General features: G+C 40.8%; 1 protein-coding gene across 1 annotated transcript in view; it reads left to right on the forward strand.

Annotated features, from left to right (window-relative positions):
• Nucleotides 1-15,900, forward strand: part of LOC133351032 (uncharacterized) — an 87,915-nt gene that overhangs the window by 36,176 nt on the left and 35,839 nt on the right. Inside the window, exons 25-35 of the mRNA XM_061565918.1 lie at nt 77-241; nt 2,518-2,634; nt 3,313-3,576; nt 4,944-5,090; nt 5,901-6,088; nt 7,414-7,594; nt 9,029-9,154; nt 9,700-9,825; nt 10,865-10,987; nt 11,426-11,662; nt 13,479-13,733. Of these exons, the coding sequence (XP_061421902.1) occupies nt 77-241; nt 2,518-2,634; nt 3,313-3,576; nt 4,944-5,090; nt 5,901-6,088; nt 7,414-7,594; nt 9,029-9,154; nt 9,700-9,825; nt 10,865-10,987; nt 11,426-11,662; nt 13,479-13,733 (1,929 nt within the window). The remainder of the gene's footprint in view (nt 1-76; nt 242-2,517; nt 2,635-3,312; nt 3,577-4,943; nt 5,091-5,900; nt 6,089-7,413; nt 7,595-9,028; nt 9,155-9,699; nt 9,826-10,864; nt 10,988-11,425; nt 11,663-13,478; nt 13,734-15,900) is intronic.

Genomic DNA, 15,900 nt, shown 5'->3' on the forward strand with positions numbered 1-15,900 from the left:
TGTGGAAACGGGGCGTAATAATTAACTTTTATGTGCCCACGTTATATTAAATTATCACCTTGTTTTTCTCATTTAGATGACATCTACAGGCAGAACGTGTCGATCAAATGGACAATAACCGGACAGGTGGTAGCCACCTTCGCATCGGGCATCTCAGTGAATGTGTCCAGCCTTCCTGGGGCCCTCAACTTCATCACCTCATTGCAAGAGAGTTTTAACAACCGCACGAAAGGCCTGCTGGGTGAGTCACAATGAAGCTGCCCTTCACACAGTCAATGGCTTTTAACTTTTGCTCGTCATTGTCCCTAATCTGGTAGGATGGAGCTGTAGCAGGGAAGCGAGTTCGAATCAATTTCATGAATTGACTCATCCCATCACCTTCTGGACTTCAAAAACAAGTATTAATTTAGGAAGTCAATTGTGGTTGTTCTGCAGATTCCATAGTAATGTGGGATGTCCATAACAGGCATTCAGGATGCATTCTTGGTAAACAGAGCGCTGTACGAAACAGCGCTATAGGAGGTCACTATAACACAAAGTGCGCCCACTTCAAACATTGTCGTTTCATTGTACGAACAATTCCAATAATTTAAAACGTGATAACATGTGCAATTTTAGTGTGAGTGGTTTATTCAGCAGTGCTTTAGTCAAAGATAAGTGTTGCACAGTGGATAGTCTTACCATGAAAAAATTAAACGAGTTATGACATGTCACACGTGTAAAATATTTTGGGATAGCCTACACCTCCATATACCCCGCAGGGTCTTGTTTTGTTCGTAAAAAGTGGTATACCCCGCGGGTTATATGCGGGAAAATACGGTAAGTCATTGTTTTGGTCGTGGCATGCGGTGTCGCTCCACGTGTATGCTGAAATTGGACCATTCGGTACGGCAATTCGGCTCATGGTAAATTACTAATCTATATCTCCGTATATATCAAAGGCAAATTTGTGATTATATGTGTCCAAAATGTTTAGCCTATTTCCCGACATGCAACAAACTTGAAATTTGCCATATGGGTACTTTCCAGGCTGGACATATTTTTTTTGCACGGCAAGTGAGCTGTGACGTCAAATCTGTCATGTGACCCACGCATGTGGAAGCGTAACGCATTGTAGTGTAGTGGTTAGCGCGCTGCACTACGAACCCGGCGACCCGAGTTCGTATTCCCGCTCACGGCCACTACCGGTGACGGTTATTTGAACCGGTTCTGGGCCTCCCCTAGGTCGACTCGGCCTCAAACGAGTAACTAGTGTGGTGTGTGAACATCGCCTCTGGGGAGACAAAGACCGCCGGGCGTGGTGAATCCAAGTCTCGGGCGAAGCCGGGTAGTAAAGCTAGTACTCTATATATGCTGAAAGTGCAGCCATGCCGAATTATCCTCAATTACGAATGATCAAATACTGAAATAACGAGGTTACTGGATAGAGTGTTACGGATTTTTGACTTACGAATAAAGGCAATTGCCATAATCATCAATTATTATGTATTTATTTCCTATTTTGGCAATATTATCGACTGTTTTTAGTTATGTATTTACCTGTTTTCTTTCTTGACCTTCACAGTCATTGTCCGAGACTCCAGAAATCAAAATAAGGTTCAATTAGAAGCAACTTCATGAGCCAGCCTGATCCACTGTCTTGTTAAGAAAAACTATGTGTTTTGATATGGGGGCCGTCCATAAATAACGTCATGCGATTTTGGCCGATTTTTGACCCCCCCTCGTCACACGGCGTCACAAAAAGTCAGACCCCCCTCAAATATGACGTCACAAAGCTCTGCGCCCCCCCCCCCAAACCATATTTCCATATAGAAAATAAAACATGCGTCAAATCACTTTAAACTATTGTCATTGTAGTGCGTATTTAATGTGGCGCTGCACTCTGATGTTGTAGGAGAAAACACGTATTAAAAAGGAGGTGTTGGAAGGCTGACATTTAGCATAAAATTCACTTGAAAATATTCAACGTCTAACTAAAATTGCCGATGTTCAGAATATTATATTGAAATTATCTTGTAAAATGTTAAAAGTAATTATAACTATGAAAAAATACTTGAAACTTTGTAGTAGAACGAAGCAAAATGGAGAGTACAATTATAACAATCATATATTAATTCCACAGAATGAAAAGCCCTGGTAGAATAATTAAAATCTAAATGTTTAATAACAATCATTCAAAAAATTTACAAAATGTATGCTTCTAAATTCACCCATGGAGAAGCAAAATGCTTCTTCATGGAATAAATAAAAGGTGACCTTAGTAAATTAAAATAATTAAATAGTTAATAATGAAAATTGATCAAAATTAGTGTTATAACAATTATTGTTTATATGTATTTAAAGTTGCGCATTTTGATGTGACATCACATTTCTCAACCCCCCCTCCCCCTTCTCGTCACACATCGTCCCAAATATCTGACCCCTCTCCCCCCGCTAGGTGATTATGGACGGCCCCATGCTACTAAATTTGGACGTAAATCGTTTTTCTGATATATGAACAATGGGATTTCTTTGCAGGTGTTTTCAACAAGGATCCCACCGATGACTTCCAAGCTTCAAATGGAACAGTTCTTCGCTTCAACGGAAGCAGTGTGCCTCCTGAATCACAAATATATTATAGCTTTGGAGTTACATGTAAGTGAACCCGAGGTGTATTAATGTAGTTATGAATTGTGAATTGAACATTGCTTTTCGCAAACAAATAACGACATGGATCGGGTGCTCCCGCTTGTCACGGCATTGTTATGCTGGCAGAGTAAAGAGAGGTTTTTTAAACTACATAATTTATACTCTTTGGGTATCTACGTGACTTTACCGAAAGACCCAAAGAGTATGAATTCCTGCAGTCACAAAAGCTTTAAGCGAAGATACATAATTTGTGTAAAATACCACTGATATTTTGTTACATGTTATCAGCAGATATTTCTGTTGCAAAAAACCAACACGCATCATACGACTGATATGTAATATATGTTTTATGTGCTCATTTGATAGAAGACTCTTCAGATTTACCAGCAAAGACCTATAAACATGTTCACTAAGGTGACACATCTGCCTGCTATGTTGAGCAGAGTGTATATTCAGTGACTTTAATAAAACGTTAAATTATGTGAGTGACAATAACACCAGTTACATTCCACATTGTCAATATAAAATATAAGTGAATTAGAAATCCACCTTGGTGCTTTGCACCGCAGCTTTTAAAGCTGAAATAACCGAGCATTTGTACTGTTGGTTTATACTTGTTGCTGCTTACGTATATCAATAATGTTTCTTAAAAAACATTTCGACAAATATGCCATCTCTTTACAGGGCAAACAAAGCCAAGCACAAGCCTGTTTACTTATAACGCCACCAGTGGGGAGACTTGGTCCACATTCAACAACAACAGCTTTGTGCCTACATTCTATGAAGAACTCATAAGTCAGACATCTGCAGAACGACTTGCCTCCATTAAGGCTTCATGTGGAGGACAGTTTGACTGCATATTTGACGTGCTGAGTACCGGGGACACCAACTTTGGGCTGGCCACATTGAAGAGCACTATGGAATTTGGCTTTCAGCAGAAAGCTCTACGTGAGTTGAATTACACTGTGCCTCTGTTTCATTCTACTACTCGAGCAATGCCCGGGACCTTGCCCAAGGCAGCCACGGTGCAGCTCATGTGGCGCCAAGGTTGTCCTTCACTGGAGAAGCCGAGCCGTGCCACTTCAAAATCGAAATCTTTATTTAGACTGGAGGAATTCGATGAGCCGTGAAGCTCTTTTTCACGGATGTCCAGTAGGGGCGGGTCAGGTTACTTAGATCACACGCAACAAACGAGGCAAGATGCGTGTACTTGAAGCGTTGATGCTGTGTCCGCTCAGTGTATAGACTGATGTTATACGCAATTAAATCGTAGTTAGCTCTGCTCCTGCCCTTGCTGGGCCCCGAGCCAGATTCAGACGTCTTGTGAGATGAATGTATCATGGTTTGTTTCTAGCTCAGCATGGCAAATAGCCAGTGGGAAAAACCCCGTACCGTAAGGGTCCTCCCGCTGTCTCGGCTCAGATGTGCCAGTGGAGAAAGTAGCATTGTATATCCACGTAAATTCTTGACCTGACAATAAGCAGTGTAACAATCAGCCCCCTGGCCCAGATGTTTTTTTTGTCATTTGTATTGTTTCTTCATAGAGATAGACTTGTGTGCTGCATTATACTGAATGCAAGAATAGCGTATAACGTGCATACAATATGGTTCCAATCATAACTAATCAATCCTTTTCAGTCTTATTTGCACGATTTGTGAGTGTGCAAGCATCTCTCACAATGCATTAAACATTACATGCCTGATTAGCAGTCACTTAAGACAAGCTGAGGTGTGACATTGAGGACAATTTTCACATCATACGTTACTTTAGAATAATTTACGCCTTCAATGAGCCATACTCAAGCATCTTAGGAGTTGAATTGTCAAATAGTTAAAACAGTGGCGTCCTACATTAACATTTCAAACACACGACAGAACATGTATTATAAGATAAATAATAGTAGTACATCTAACACACTACTTGAGTAAAGCGACACTAGTGATACCATAACATATGCATCAGTACATATTTTTTAAACACCTGTTTTGTTTTACTTCGGAGCTTCCATAAGATGGGAATTACTGTATTTTAGTGTGTTAAATTCTAGTTTTGTTAGCAATGTATTTATCTCAAAGTCGCAGATTAATTAACCATTGAGTATCGATACATTGTTGTATCACGCAATGTACATTTGCACATACTGCTATGGTTTTCTGCTGTGATTTACCTCTGATAGTGTATAACACAGAGGTGCATTGGGATCCTTGGATGAAGTGTGCCTTACAAATGTAAATGATTATAACACAGACATGTCTAACATGCAGGAGTGTTATTGTGCGTGAATCTATAAGTGATATGTGTTGTTTTGTTTCAGAAAACTTCCCTCCCAACATTACCAGCGACGGGCAAATTTCTGCCATGCTGAATCGAGTAGTTACAGTCAAAATCAGCGCAGTGGACCCGAACAACGACACCATTGTATTTACCATTTCAAGAAATTCCTCAGACCTCAACATCACAGGTGTGTGTGTTTTATTTTGGCTTTTTTGAGAAGTCAATGGTTGGAATTCATACAATTGTTGCTCTACGTGATGATAATTTAATGTTTTCTGTGCTAAATAAATTGACATCTCGATGTAAAATTTTTGAAAGGTTCTTGTTATATTTTATTCCACATATCGTTCAACTTGGTGACAATGTTCGTACAAATTTGCTGGGTGGCAGAGCCCCCCGATGCCTCTGAAGGTGGCCAGGAACAAAAAGAGCTTGAGCAAGAACAGAGATTATGAATATTTAACTAGTTGAATTGTGGATATTTGGAGATTCAGAGACTCCAAGTCAAAAAATAGATTTTACCAGGGTCAGAACTTGAGCTGACATTGGGCTTTGTTGCAAGGTTTACCGGACCAATTTCGTCCTGGAAATATGCAATGCATATGTGGGACCATCCGTTGCACTGGTTAATATTTTTTATTGTGTAATACATTCAGAAATATATTTTGCAGTATTTAAAATACATCACTCTACTGTGTCTTTTTCACTTATAATGTGCACTCACTGTGTGGGACCCTACCTCGCTTGTTGGTACTTACTTCAGTACTCTTCACCCCTCGAGGTTGCCCACCTTTATTACCCAACCTGACCATACGTTGTACCTTCCCTTGTTTTTTTTTCAGTAAAATACTTCTGGTAAATTACTATTTTTCAAAATAAAAACTAGCCTAACAAAGAATTCTGCAAAAATATTATTTTCTGAACATCGATACAAACACAATACATGAAAGTCATTCATCTGTGCTCATTGATTACTGCTGGTGGTGGGTTTCTGCAGCCGATGGGACTTTGACGTGGAGCCCCAGAAGCTCAGAGCCAGCATTTGGCGTGGTGAGCGCCAGCGACGGCAAGGCCTCTTCTTCGCTGCTGCTCAACCTCACTCTGTGCAACTGCAGCGCCCACTCCACGTGCCTTTACAACCAGACCACCCTGAGCATCACCGGCAGTGACGGATCCACTTTCCAGGTCAGTTGGGCAGTCATTCACTTGACCAATTCACTCGCAGCCATTACGTGATAGTTGTTTCCAGAAAACTGCTTTTCTGGAAAGTTCAACACGAATTTTTGTTTAATGGGTCACTCTCCTTTCATTCCATGAATCAAAACAGTGTGATATTGCTTTGGCATTGGGGCAGAAGTGCAAATAACACAAACTCAACACATATTTCAATAACATTGCCCTTATAATGGAAATAATATATTTAATGGATGACACTATGGGAACCTCATTTGCCAGTAAAAATATGATAATTGGTTTTTTACCCTTCTATCTGTGTAGATGCTTGCCCCGAGCTCTCATACTCTGATGGTGCATTGTCCTTGAGTTGTGCGCCTTTTGGCGTCATCTGGTCCAACCCATGTGAGACTAGGCTCTAAGGAAAGCTGTCTCGGGTGTGGACCAATCAACTTCAAGGACAGTGCACATTATCAGAGTTATGTCTTTTGTTTGTATTATGACTGCAGGTATTGCGGTCTATACAAACATGACTCCTTGTAAAAAGGTGTCAGTTTTGTTGCCAGATAGAAGGGTAAAAAACCAATTATCTTAATGGATGACGTTTAGAAGATGTCCCTCCTTCGTAGCTATGAATATATTTACAATATGTATTTCCTCTTCAGGGCAGTGTTATTGACGCATGTGTTGGCTTTCGTCAATCTATGTTAAATGACGAGATTGCTTTGTGAGTTTCTTCCCCACAAAATTAGGATGTGTTTTTTCACGTGAAAGTTGTATTTGTGGTTCAGTTTTCACGCTTAAAATAATATATATAAAGTTGGTCAAATATCTATATATTAAAAGTTACTGAATGTGAGATCAAGTGATCCCTTGGGTGTTATTCTTAAGTGGTGGACACCTTGTGCTGGTGGAAAGTCTGTCTTTAAAAAATATATTTATAGTTATTAAATTTATTTTTGCTTTAATAATGAATTGCTCATTCAAAAGTTCAAGAATGTATTTAAATAGCCATATATGTACAACATAGTGCTGCATTAAAATTTACCCAACATATAATTTTTTTTATAATTCTTCAAATGTCGTACATTTTAATCTCGTACTTAGGGGTAAAATTAAGTAATTTTGGTAAAAATAATATGTTATCTGGATGTGAAGTCAGAAAACAGCATTTCAGTTTATGTATTGGAAAACCCATACATTTACCACTATCAGTGCACTTGAATACCGTTTAATCATAATGCTTGATCGGCCCTTAGGGGGGAGATGGCTTTAGTTTGCGTACATAACCCGTGTCACGCTTAATTTATTTGCCGTTTTGCTGCGATCGTCTGAAGCTTGCCGGCTGTCTGTGTGATCCTGGCTACGCGGGAGCATACTGCACGGACGACTACAATGCCTGTGTGGACAGCCCTTGTCATCCTGGAGTGACCTGCACAGATCAACCTGCACCCTCCCTAGGCTTTTCGTGTGGGCCCTGTCCCGTTGGGCTCACAGGCAACGGGAGCAAGTGTTACGGTGTGTACATATTTCATTCTTTAATTGTGTTCATTAATTCCTCATTCATTAGAAATAAGGTGCAGTACAGAAAATTTTCACGCAATCAATGAATCATTTTTCTTACTCAATTTAAAAAAATGCCATAAAATACACCATATAATAATATTAACAACTTTCTGCAGTGATAATGAATAGTCATAACTCTGTATTGAAAAAGAATAAGCACTTTTACCCTACCTGGCAATAACACAAGTATTAAGATGTTCAAACACCAAGTAGAAACCTATTGCGTTCTCTGGTCTTGGTGAGACAAGGCCATGTCTCTGGTATATGCCAATTAGTTTCAAAACAATGCATATATTATCAGAGCATGTATGTTTGCATGTTCTCTGCCACAATCGTGTGTGGTTAATGCAGCCTTGACACCTTTAAAAAAGGTGTCTATTTGTTGATTGAACGTCTTAACACCTCCTGTGTTATTACACCTCCTGTGTTATTGCAATAAATGGTAAAGTCACGTAGATAGGTTCTCTTTGAACCTGTCAACGTGACTTTACCGAAATACCCAAAGAATATAAATTCCTGGAGTCACGAAAGCTTTAGTCAAGACCTATTCTGCTTTTTCCATCATTTCAATCCTGGCAAAAAGGTCCCATAGGCATATATTTATTTTGCTTAACAAGATTGCACACTTTCATTAGACTTAGTACTGTCACTTTCAGATATTTTGGATGTTGACAAGTGATAAAAAAACACCACAAATCGAACGTTGAATGCAACACATAGGGTATGCATATACAAAGGTGGTCAAGGTGCAGCACTCCGATTGCTTGTTCACTCCATTGCTGGCAGGAGAACCTCAACTGGAGTATATTTTTGACCTACTCTTCCATGCTATCCCAGATATCATGGAAGAGGTGAAAGTACCCACACTTTACCCCACACGACTTTCCTCATGGACTAACTGTTGCAGCACACATGTACACCTGGGTGGACCAAAGTGAGCGGATTTAAGAAAATTCCACCATTATTTCAACTGCCGTTGCCGGAAGATGAGACCTGATAATGCTTAAACATTGTAAATCTGCTTAAAGTAGATTAACACATAGGATTTCGTGACCAATATTATCCATAATAGAGGATTTTTTGTTTAGATCGCATAAATATCAACGTGTCGTTAAACCCACCACCACCCGACACAGTCAATTAGTAAGGTTTGTCACCTAAACGAAACATGCCAATTAGTTACTGGTTCAGCACACCGATGTGTTGGAAACTAAACCCACAACATTTATGATCTGAGTACGACGTTTTGCCGCTAATTAGAACCAGCCCCTCATCAGGTGACGACCAGAATTGTGGAGAAATCCTCCTCCTGTTTCGGTCTCAAAACAGAGGGGTAAATGTGATGTCATAACCTGATTGTGTTATGCACCGTTGATGGATCGGCAGATGTGGACGAATGCCTGGAAGTACCCGCCAAATGCAATCAGACATGCTTGAACAACTATCATGGATTTACATGCTCTTGCGACATTGGATACATCAACACCACCATCAACAGCTCTAAGTGCCAAGGTATCAATTACATTGTTACAATATATTGACAAAACGTAAATATTAGAAGGGGTAATGTCTATTTTGTTAGTTGAATGCAATTTGACAATCTTTTTTTTTTCCTATATGAATATTAAGTTCAATATATGATGTTAATTGAAATATATCTGATGGTTAACTGTGATATTGTCATTTGAGTATTTTAAATAACCTACGATGTATGACATCTCAAATCAAACATATTTGCATCATATTCTTTGGGTCTTTCGGTAAAGTCATGTAGATAAGTTCAAAGAAAATAACAAAAAACTACGACGTTTCGATCGCAACACAAGCGGTCGTCCGCTTGTGTAGCGATCGAAAAGTAGTTTTTGGTTCTTTTATTTGAACCTATCTACGTGATTTTACCGAAAGACCCAAAGAATATGAATTTCTGCAGTCACGAAAGCTTTAAGTCAAGATATTTGCATCAGTGAGGCATTTTTACAAAAGTATTTTTAGTGAAAGAGTACTTTTATTAAGTACATCCAAATGTTTTAATTTATTTTTGTTCTCTGAATGTGCAGATATCAATGAATGTGCCCTCAATTCGTCGCTTTGTGTTGAAAATGGTGTCTGTTTCAACACGCTCGGGAGCTACGAGTGCAATTGCAAGGAAGGGTATCAAGGGGTTGGCTCTATCTTGTGTCAAGGTAAACACACTTTTACAAATGCGTCGCATATTTAACATTGGTCTTTTGTCATTTTTTTGCTTTAAAGTGGAGTTTTTTTCAGTTTTTATGATCAAAGAGTGGCTCTGGAACGTATTAAATAATCGCAGGATGCAAGAGGTGACACACGTCCTCAGCACTTTCAACATGAAACTTTGTTTGTACGGTAGATCATACCATTTTCAGAAATTATTCATGATTTTTTTAAAGACGTATCTTCCGTGAATCCTACGAGTACTGTTTCAAATTCTGAGTCATAAAATGCGTGTCAAACATGAAGTGCTGTATACAAAATACAATGGTGCATTGCTAATTATTAAAATTGGTCCCTTGGGTTTTTCAACCTTGGCTGCCATAGGAATCGCACTGCATGGGCCAAGTACACTGACACAGTTTGTGCTGTAGAGCATTGCTCCACAATCGGTGTGCTGCCCCCGTGGCATAACCCCAGGCGTGCCGCGATGTTTTAGAATTAATCAACAAAAACACAGACAACAAAAGAGCATAATTAACAAATGCATCGACACAGAGACATCAACATAAAACAATGAAATAGATGTACACATAGACATTGAAATGAGACACAGTAGGCAGACACAGAAATTAAAAATAAAATAATGAAATAGACGGACAAACACTCCACTTGAGAAAGAGATGCGCGCACACACATCATCATTATAAGCCGTGATCAGTCTTCTCCTGGATTAAGTGCCTACAGTTATTTTTTGGCCAAGATAAAGATTGTTGCTCGTAACTTTTTATCCTCGTAGCCTACGTCTGAGTCTACAATAATAATAATTAGCAGTCCTCTTTCACTGTTGTAGGATGGCCTCCTGACACTGTCAGTCATGGGGTTGATTGACTATATTTCAGCACGTCGGTCAATGCATGCAACGGTTGTTAGCCGTGAGACCGGGAACATAATTCATATTCCCTAGTGCATAGTGCAGTGCGCTCGAATGTGTTGTAATCTTCTAAACTTAGTTGAAAATTTTTAAAAATTGTGTTCATTTCTTTGCAGATATTAATGAGTGTAGTGCCGCGATCGATCCCTGCCTATCCACAAACAACTCCTATTGCCAGAATACTCCAGGGTCCTACAAGTGCAACTGTTTTCCTGGCTACAATGGGACAAACTGCGCAGGTAGTGAAAATGTGTCAAGGAGCGTGTCACAGATGTGAAGCAGTAAACTTCCATACGGATTAATGGTACAATGAAAAACCAACGGATACAAGTTTAAGTATTGAGTGTATCATTTCGATAAAACAGGGGATAATCGCGAAAGGGAACCCAGATTGTACTGTATGTATTTTGAACTTCTTTCGCACCATACGTAGCCAACTGTGTTTATCGGAGGTGCAGAGCGAAGGACAACAAACTAAACACAAATAGCAGTTCTAAAGAAGGTTTGTTAAACACCTAGAATTGTGTATGCGTATAAAGTATTTTGTAATTGACACAGCAAATGCAATTAAAGTATGTTGCAATGCGGTAAATACACTGTAGGTATGACGTCATAGAATAAATGCACACCCTTTTAAAAATATCACATACACTGTGCCGTGTCTTTTGTTTTTTCAGATATAAATGAATGTGCAACTCAAAACACATGCCATACCAATGCCACCTGTTCTAACAACGAGGGTTCCTACAACTGCATTTGTAAACAAGGCTTTACAGGAGATGGCAGAATGTGCAGTGACATCGATGAATGTTTGACAAATTGCACAGACCAATCTGCACAGTGCGTCAACACGATTGGATCTTACCTCTGCTCTTGTGCTAAAGGATACACCTACATTGGGGATAACAACCCAGGTAACGATACATTAAAGTGGTATAACAGCAAAGGTGTTATTGGTATATATCACGTCAAACACGTTATTGGTATATTACATTAACCACATGTTATAACCACTGTTTACATCCCACTAAATGGTATTCATTTTATGAATCCAAAAGTGATGATGGATTTGCATTTAAAACAGTTTGTTCACCTAGACAAGGTCCATCACCTAGACAGACGTTTATACCTATATGGCAAAAAATATGTAGATTTCTTTAATTATCTTAGACATGTGATTGTAAATCATGAACCCAGAATTGCAGTGGTGGTATATGTAACCAGGTAATTTGCAAGCCAGTGTTAATGTGCTTTGGTAGTTGAATATCTCTGCATATTAATTAAACATTCTAATTAGAATATTCTAGCTCTAGAATTTTGGCGGGCTACGGCCGCCTTATTCTCACTCCTGTGGAGGGCTTCTCAGCGCTTTGCGCCTCGCCCATCACCCCCACTGGTGTCCGCTTCTTCCCCCCCAAATGTGTGCAGATACTACTGACTATTGTATGTAGAGTGTGTGTAGGCATATACATGCCTACACACACAATACATTTCTTTTTTGGAGTCGGGGAGTGCAACATTTTAGGGGGGGGAGGGGGATGGTCGACAATTTTTGGAACCCTGTTGGATCAACTGTTTACCCCCACGTCTGGGGGGGGGTCCACTTTAACTTCTTGATTCAGGCCTTCTGAAAGGATCTTATAATTTAATTGACGGACAAACCAAATGCTGAGCTAGATACAACTGGTCCAGGTCTATTGTTTTTGCATTTCCATTGAGAGATATTAATATATGGGGGAATTGACAATTTATAAATGCAATGTTGTTCAAGCTAGACTGATGAGGGCAACTAACATCATTGGTTTGCAATATCAGGAAGTGTTAACATTCAGTATAAGTGACTAAGGTGTATTCGATTTAACACGTAGGCTTTCGTGACCAATTTTATTCATAATAAAGTTTTTTGGGTTAGATCGCACAAGTATAAATGTGTCGTAACCCTCCACCACCCGACACAGCCAATTAGTAAGGGATTTGTCACGTAAACAAAATGCCAATTAGTGACTACTTCAGCCCACCGGTGTGCTGGAGAATAAATCCACAACATTTACAATTTGAGTACGACGTTTTTGCTGGTAATTACATCCAGGATCATGGGGCAATTTGCCATAATAATGAAGCCATCCACCTGCTTCCGGTCTTAAATAGAGCAAGACGACGTCATCACTGAACCCATCAAATGTATTCATTGTACTGTACATAGGACAACATAACCACATGGTTCCTATTCATTTTCAGTTAACTCCCCAAATACCTGTCCATCTGATTCACAAGTTTATGCTTAACTGTAAATCATGTAATTACTTAACTTGCTGTTGTGTTTGACATATGTCCTGTCTGTTTGTATACTAGTTCAATAATCACCCTGCTTGTATTTTTGTTTCTGTAACTTGATTGTACCTTGAACAGTTTATAAAAGGGATTTGTCCAAGTCAACTTTCAATGCATTTAATTTCATATTTGTTTGTGTTTGTGAAGGTATTTTCCACTTTTTCTGAAATACGGTTGTTTTTTTTGCTCTAATTCATATTTAGTTGCGTTTACTATCATTTATATTTGCGTCATTGCTGTTGTTTTTTCACGTCTTTTCTTTTGGTCATTCCGGTGATCTCGGTCACTCTTGCAAAGAGAGACTCATTCCTGGTCCCGCGAGTTCTTACCTGGTTAAACAAAATCATCTAAAACCCTATTTGTCCGATGCTATGTTGTGTTTTTTTTTATCCTCTCCAGAGAATGTAACTGCCTGCGTGGACATCAACGAGTGCAATATAACCTCACCGACTGTTTGTGGAGAAGGATCAAATTGCTCAAACAGTGATGGTTCATATCAATGCTTGTGTAACCCGGGTTACTATTACAACAACACCCTCAGCAGTTGCTTGGATTTGGATGAGTGTGCTACCAATCAGTACAACTGCAGTGCCAATTCCATTTGCAAAAACACCGTGGGGTCTGTGGAGTGCCAGTGCGTTGCTGGCTATGAGAGTGAGTTATTTTGCTTTATTTTTCCATTTTTGATTAACAAAGAAAGCTCAACACATTTGCGAATAACACCGCCTTGAAAGGAGAAGTTATATACCTCTGCTCTTATGCTCATGGATGGGCCCACATTGGGGGAAACAACCCTGGTAACGATACATTGAGTGGTATAACTGCAAATGTGTTATTGGTGTATATCATGTATTATTGTGTCCGTCCGTCGTGCAGGGAGGGGCTGCGTGGGGAGGGAGGGGCTGGGTGCGGAGGGTGGGGCTGGGTGGGGAGGGGAGGGTGGAGAGGGGTTGGGTGGGGTGGGTGGGGAGGGTGGGAGGGGCTGTGTTGTTTATGCCGGATTATGAAATTTTGATAAAAATTAATAAAATTTCGAAAAATGCGTAAATCGCATGAATTATGATAATGTATGTAATTATATGCATAAATTATGATAATCACGGATATTATCGTATTGATTTATGCGGATGCTTGCGATTGTGTTAATGTGTGCAGTTATGATAATTAGGCTTAGCTTCGTTATCCAGAGTTGTATCAATCAGGATAAAACGATTATCTTTGATCAAACATTTATTGATTATCTTAGTGTGTTTATGTTATGTTAGGTCTCCAACTTCATATCTCATCGCAGGTAACAGTTCTTATAAATAAGACAGTTTTGCATGGACTGGGAAAGAAGCACTCGAACACTTGGTGTTAAGCAATTTTAATTCTAAACAAACATATGACACTCTAATATGCAAAGACAAAAGTATACGTCATTAGATTCATCGGCAAGATTATGCAATTAACGAAAATAAATGACTAAAACATTTCTTATTCATGTAACTCGACGGCAGCAACTGCTTTGCACGATCAGTTGATATTGAACGCACCACCCTGAAATGGCAACCCTTTTTGAAACACAAATAACTTTTTGAAAGTCTTATTCGTGTGCGTGTTGTGTGTGCGTTGTCCCCTTTGCAAAATTAATTATTTTTTTAGAGCCGGGAGAGGTGTCTTAGCTTGTGGGTGGGGGAGGATACAACCAGCTCTTTAGAGGTTCCTCTCGCTTGGGCGTGGCCACAGCGAGCCCGTGCTGTCTCCCTCGCTCGGGCGTGTCTCTGCTCGTGCGCGTCTCTCTTTCCACTGCTCGATTGAGCGGCGTTGGCACGACGCTCGCCGTCGTGGTGCGCGATGATTCCGTCGTCGGATAGCGCGCAGCTCCTCCACGAGTCGGCACGACGCTCGGTGACGCCCGAGTCGTGCTGCTCGTGCGCTCTCTCTACTGCTAGATGAGTGGCGTCGGCACGACGCTCGCCGACGTGGTGCGCGATGATTCCGTCGTTGCTGCTGGACGTCTTGTCTGTTCTCACTGGGTGTTGGTTGGTGTGTGTGTATCAAACACACGGCGCATTCGATGGCGCTCTCTCTCTCTTGGTGGCAGCTCCAAGCTTCTCCACTGCTGGATGATTGTTGAGTCGGCACGATGCTCGCCTTCGGCGGTGTGGGATGGTATCGTCGTCGCTCTCTCCTTGATCGCTGCCAACTTCACACGGACACCCGCCCTTACTTCAGGCTGTGTTGGCTCAGGCTCTGGGCGACGCGGCTGTGCGCGCTCACCGGCTTGGAGCGCTCTGGCGATGAACGATGGCTCTTGTTACTCATCCGCTGCTGCTCGTCTTTTTCGATGCTCGCTTGGTCGACGCTTGGCGATTTTCACCCTTCCTACAGGTTGTGATTGCTTGTCGTCACTCGTCACTCTCTCTTCTCCGTGCTTTCCTTTGTTCGTGCAGCTGCCAGCTTCACTCGCTCTTAACCACATCTCGTCACTTCGTTCTGCGAGAAGCGACACCTGCCATCGGTATCGGTGTTTGCTCCCTCACGATGCTCCGCCAGCCGGAGCACGGCTGAACCCAGCCTCGACCCAGGTTGAACTCAGATTTATGCGACTCGAACGACCCCTCCTCGTTCCATCTCTTCTCGAGGCACGACGCGCCCCAACTCCCTTGCGAGCCCCGTCGCAACGCTGCGTCGCAAGCCGAGTTGCAAGACTGAGCGCGACTCGAACCAGACTGCTCACTCTTCTGCGCGTTTGTGCCTAACTCAAAAACGTGAACACCCTCTCCTCTCTGCGCGTCTCTTGCAAGAGGAAAACAAACAACAAACCGAGAGAGAAGAA

The sequence above is a fragment of the Lethenteron reissneri genome, chromosome 36, assembly GCF_015708825.2.
Source record: "Lethenteron reissneri isolate LAM-NWPU_2019-01 chromosome 36, ASM1570882v1, whole genome shotgun sequence".
NCBI lineage: Eukaryota > Metazoa > Chordata > Hyperoartia > Petromyzontiformes > Petromyzontidae > Lethenteron > Lethenteron reissneri.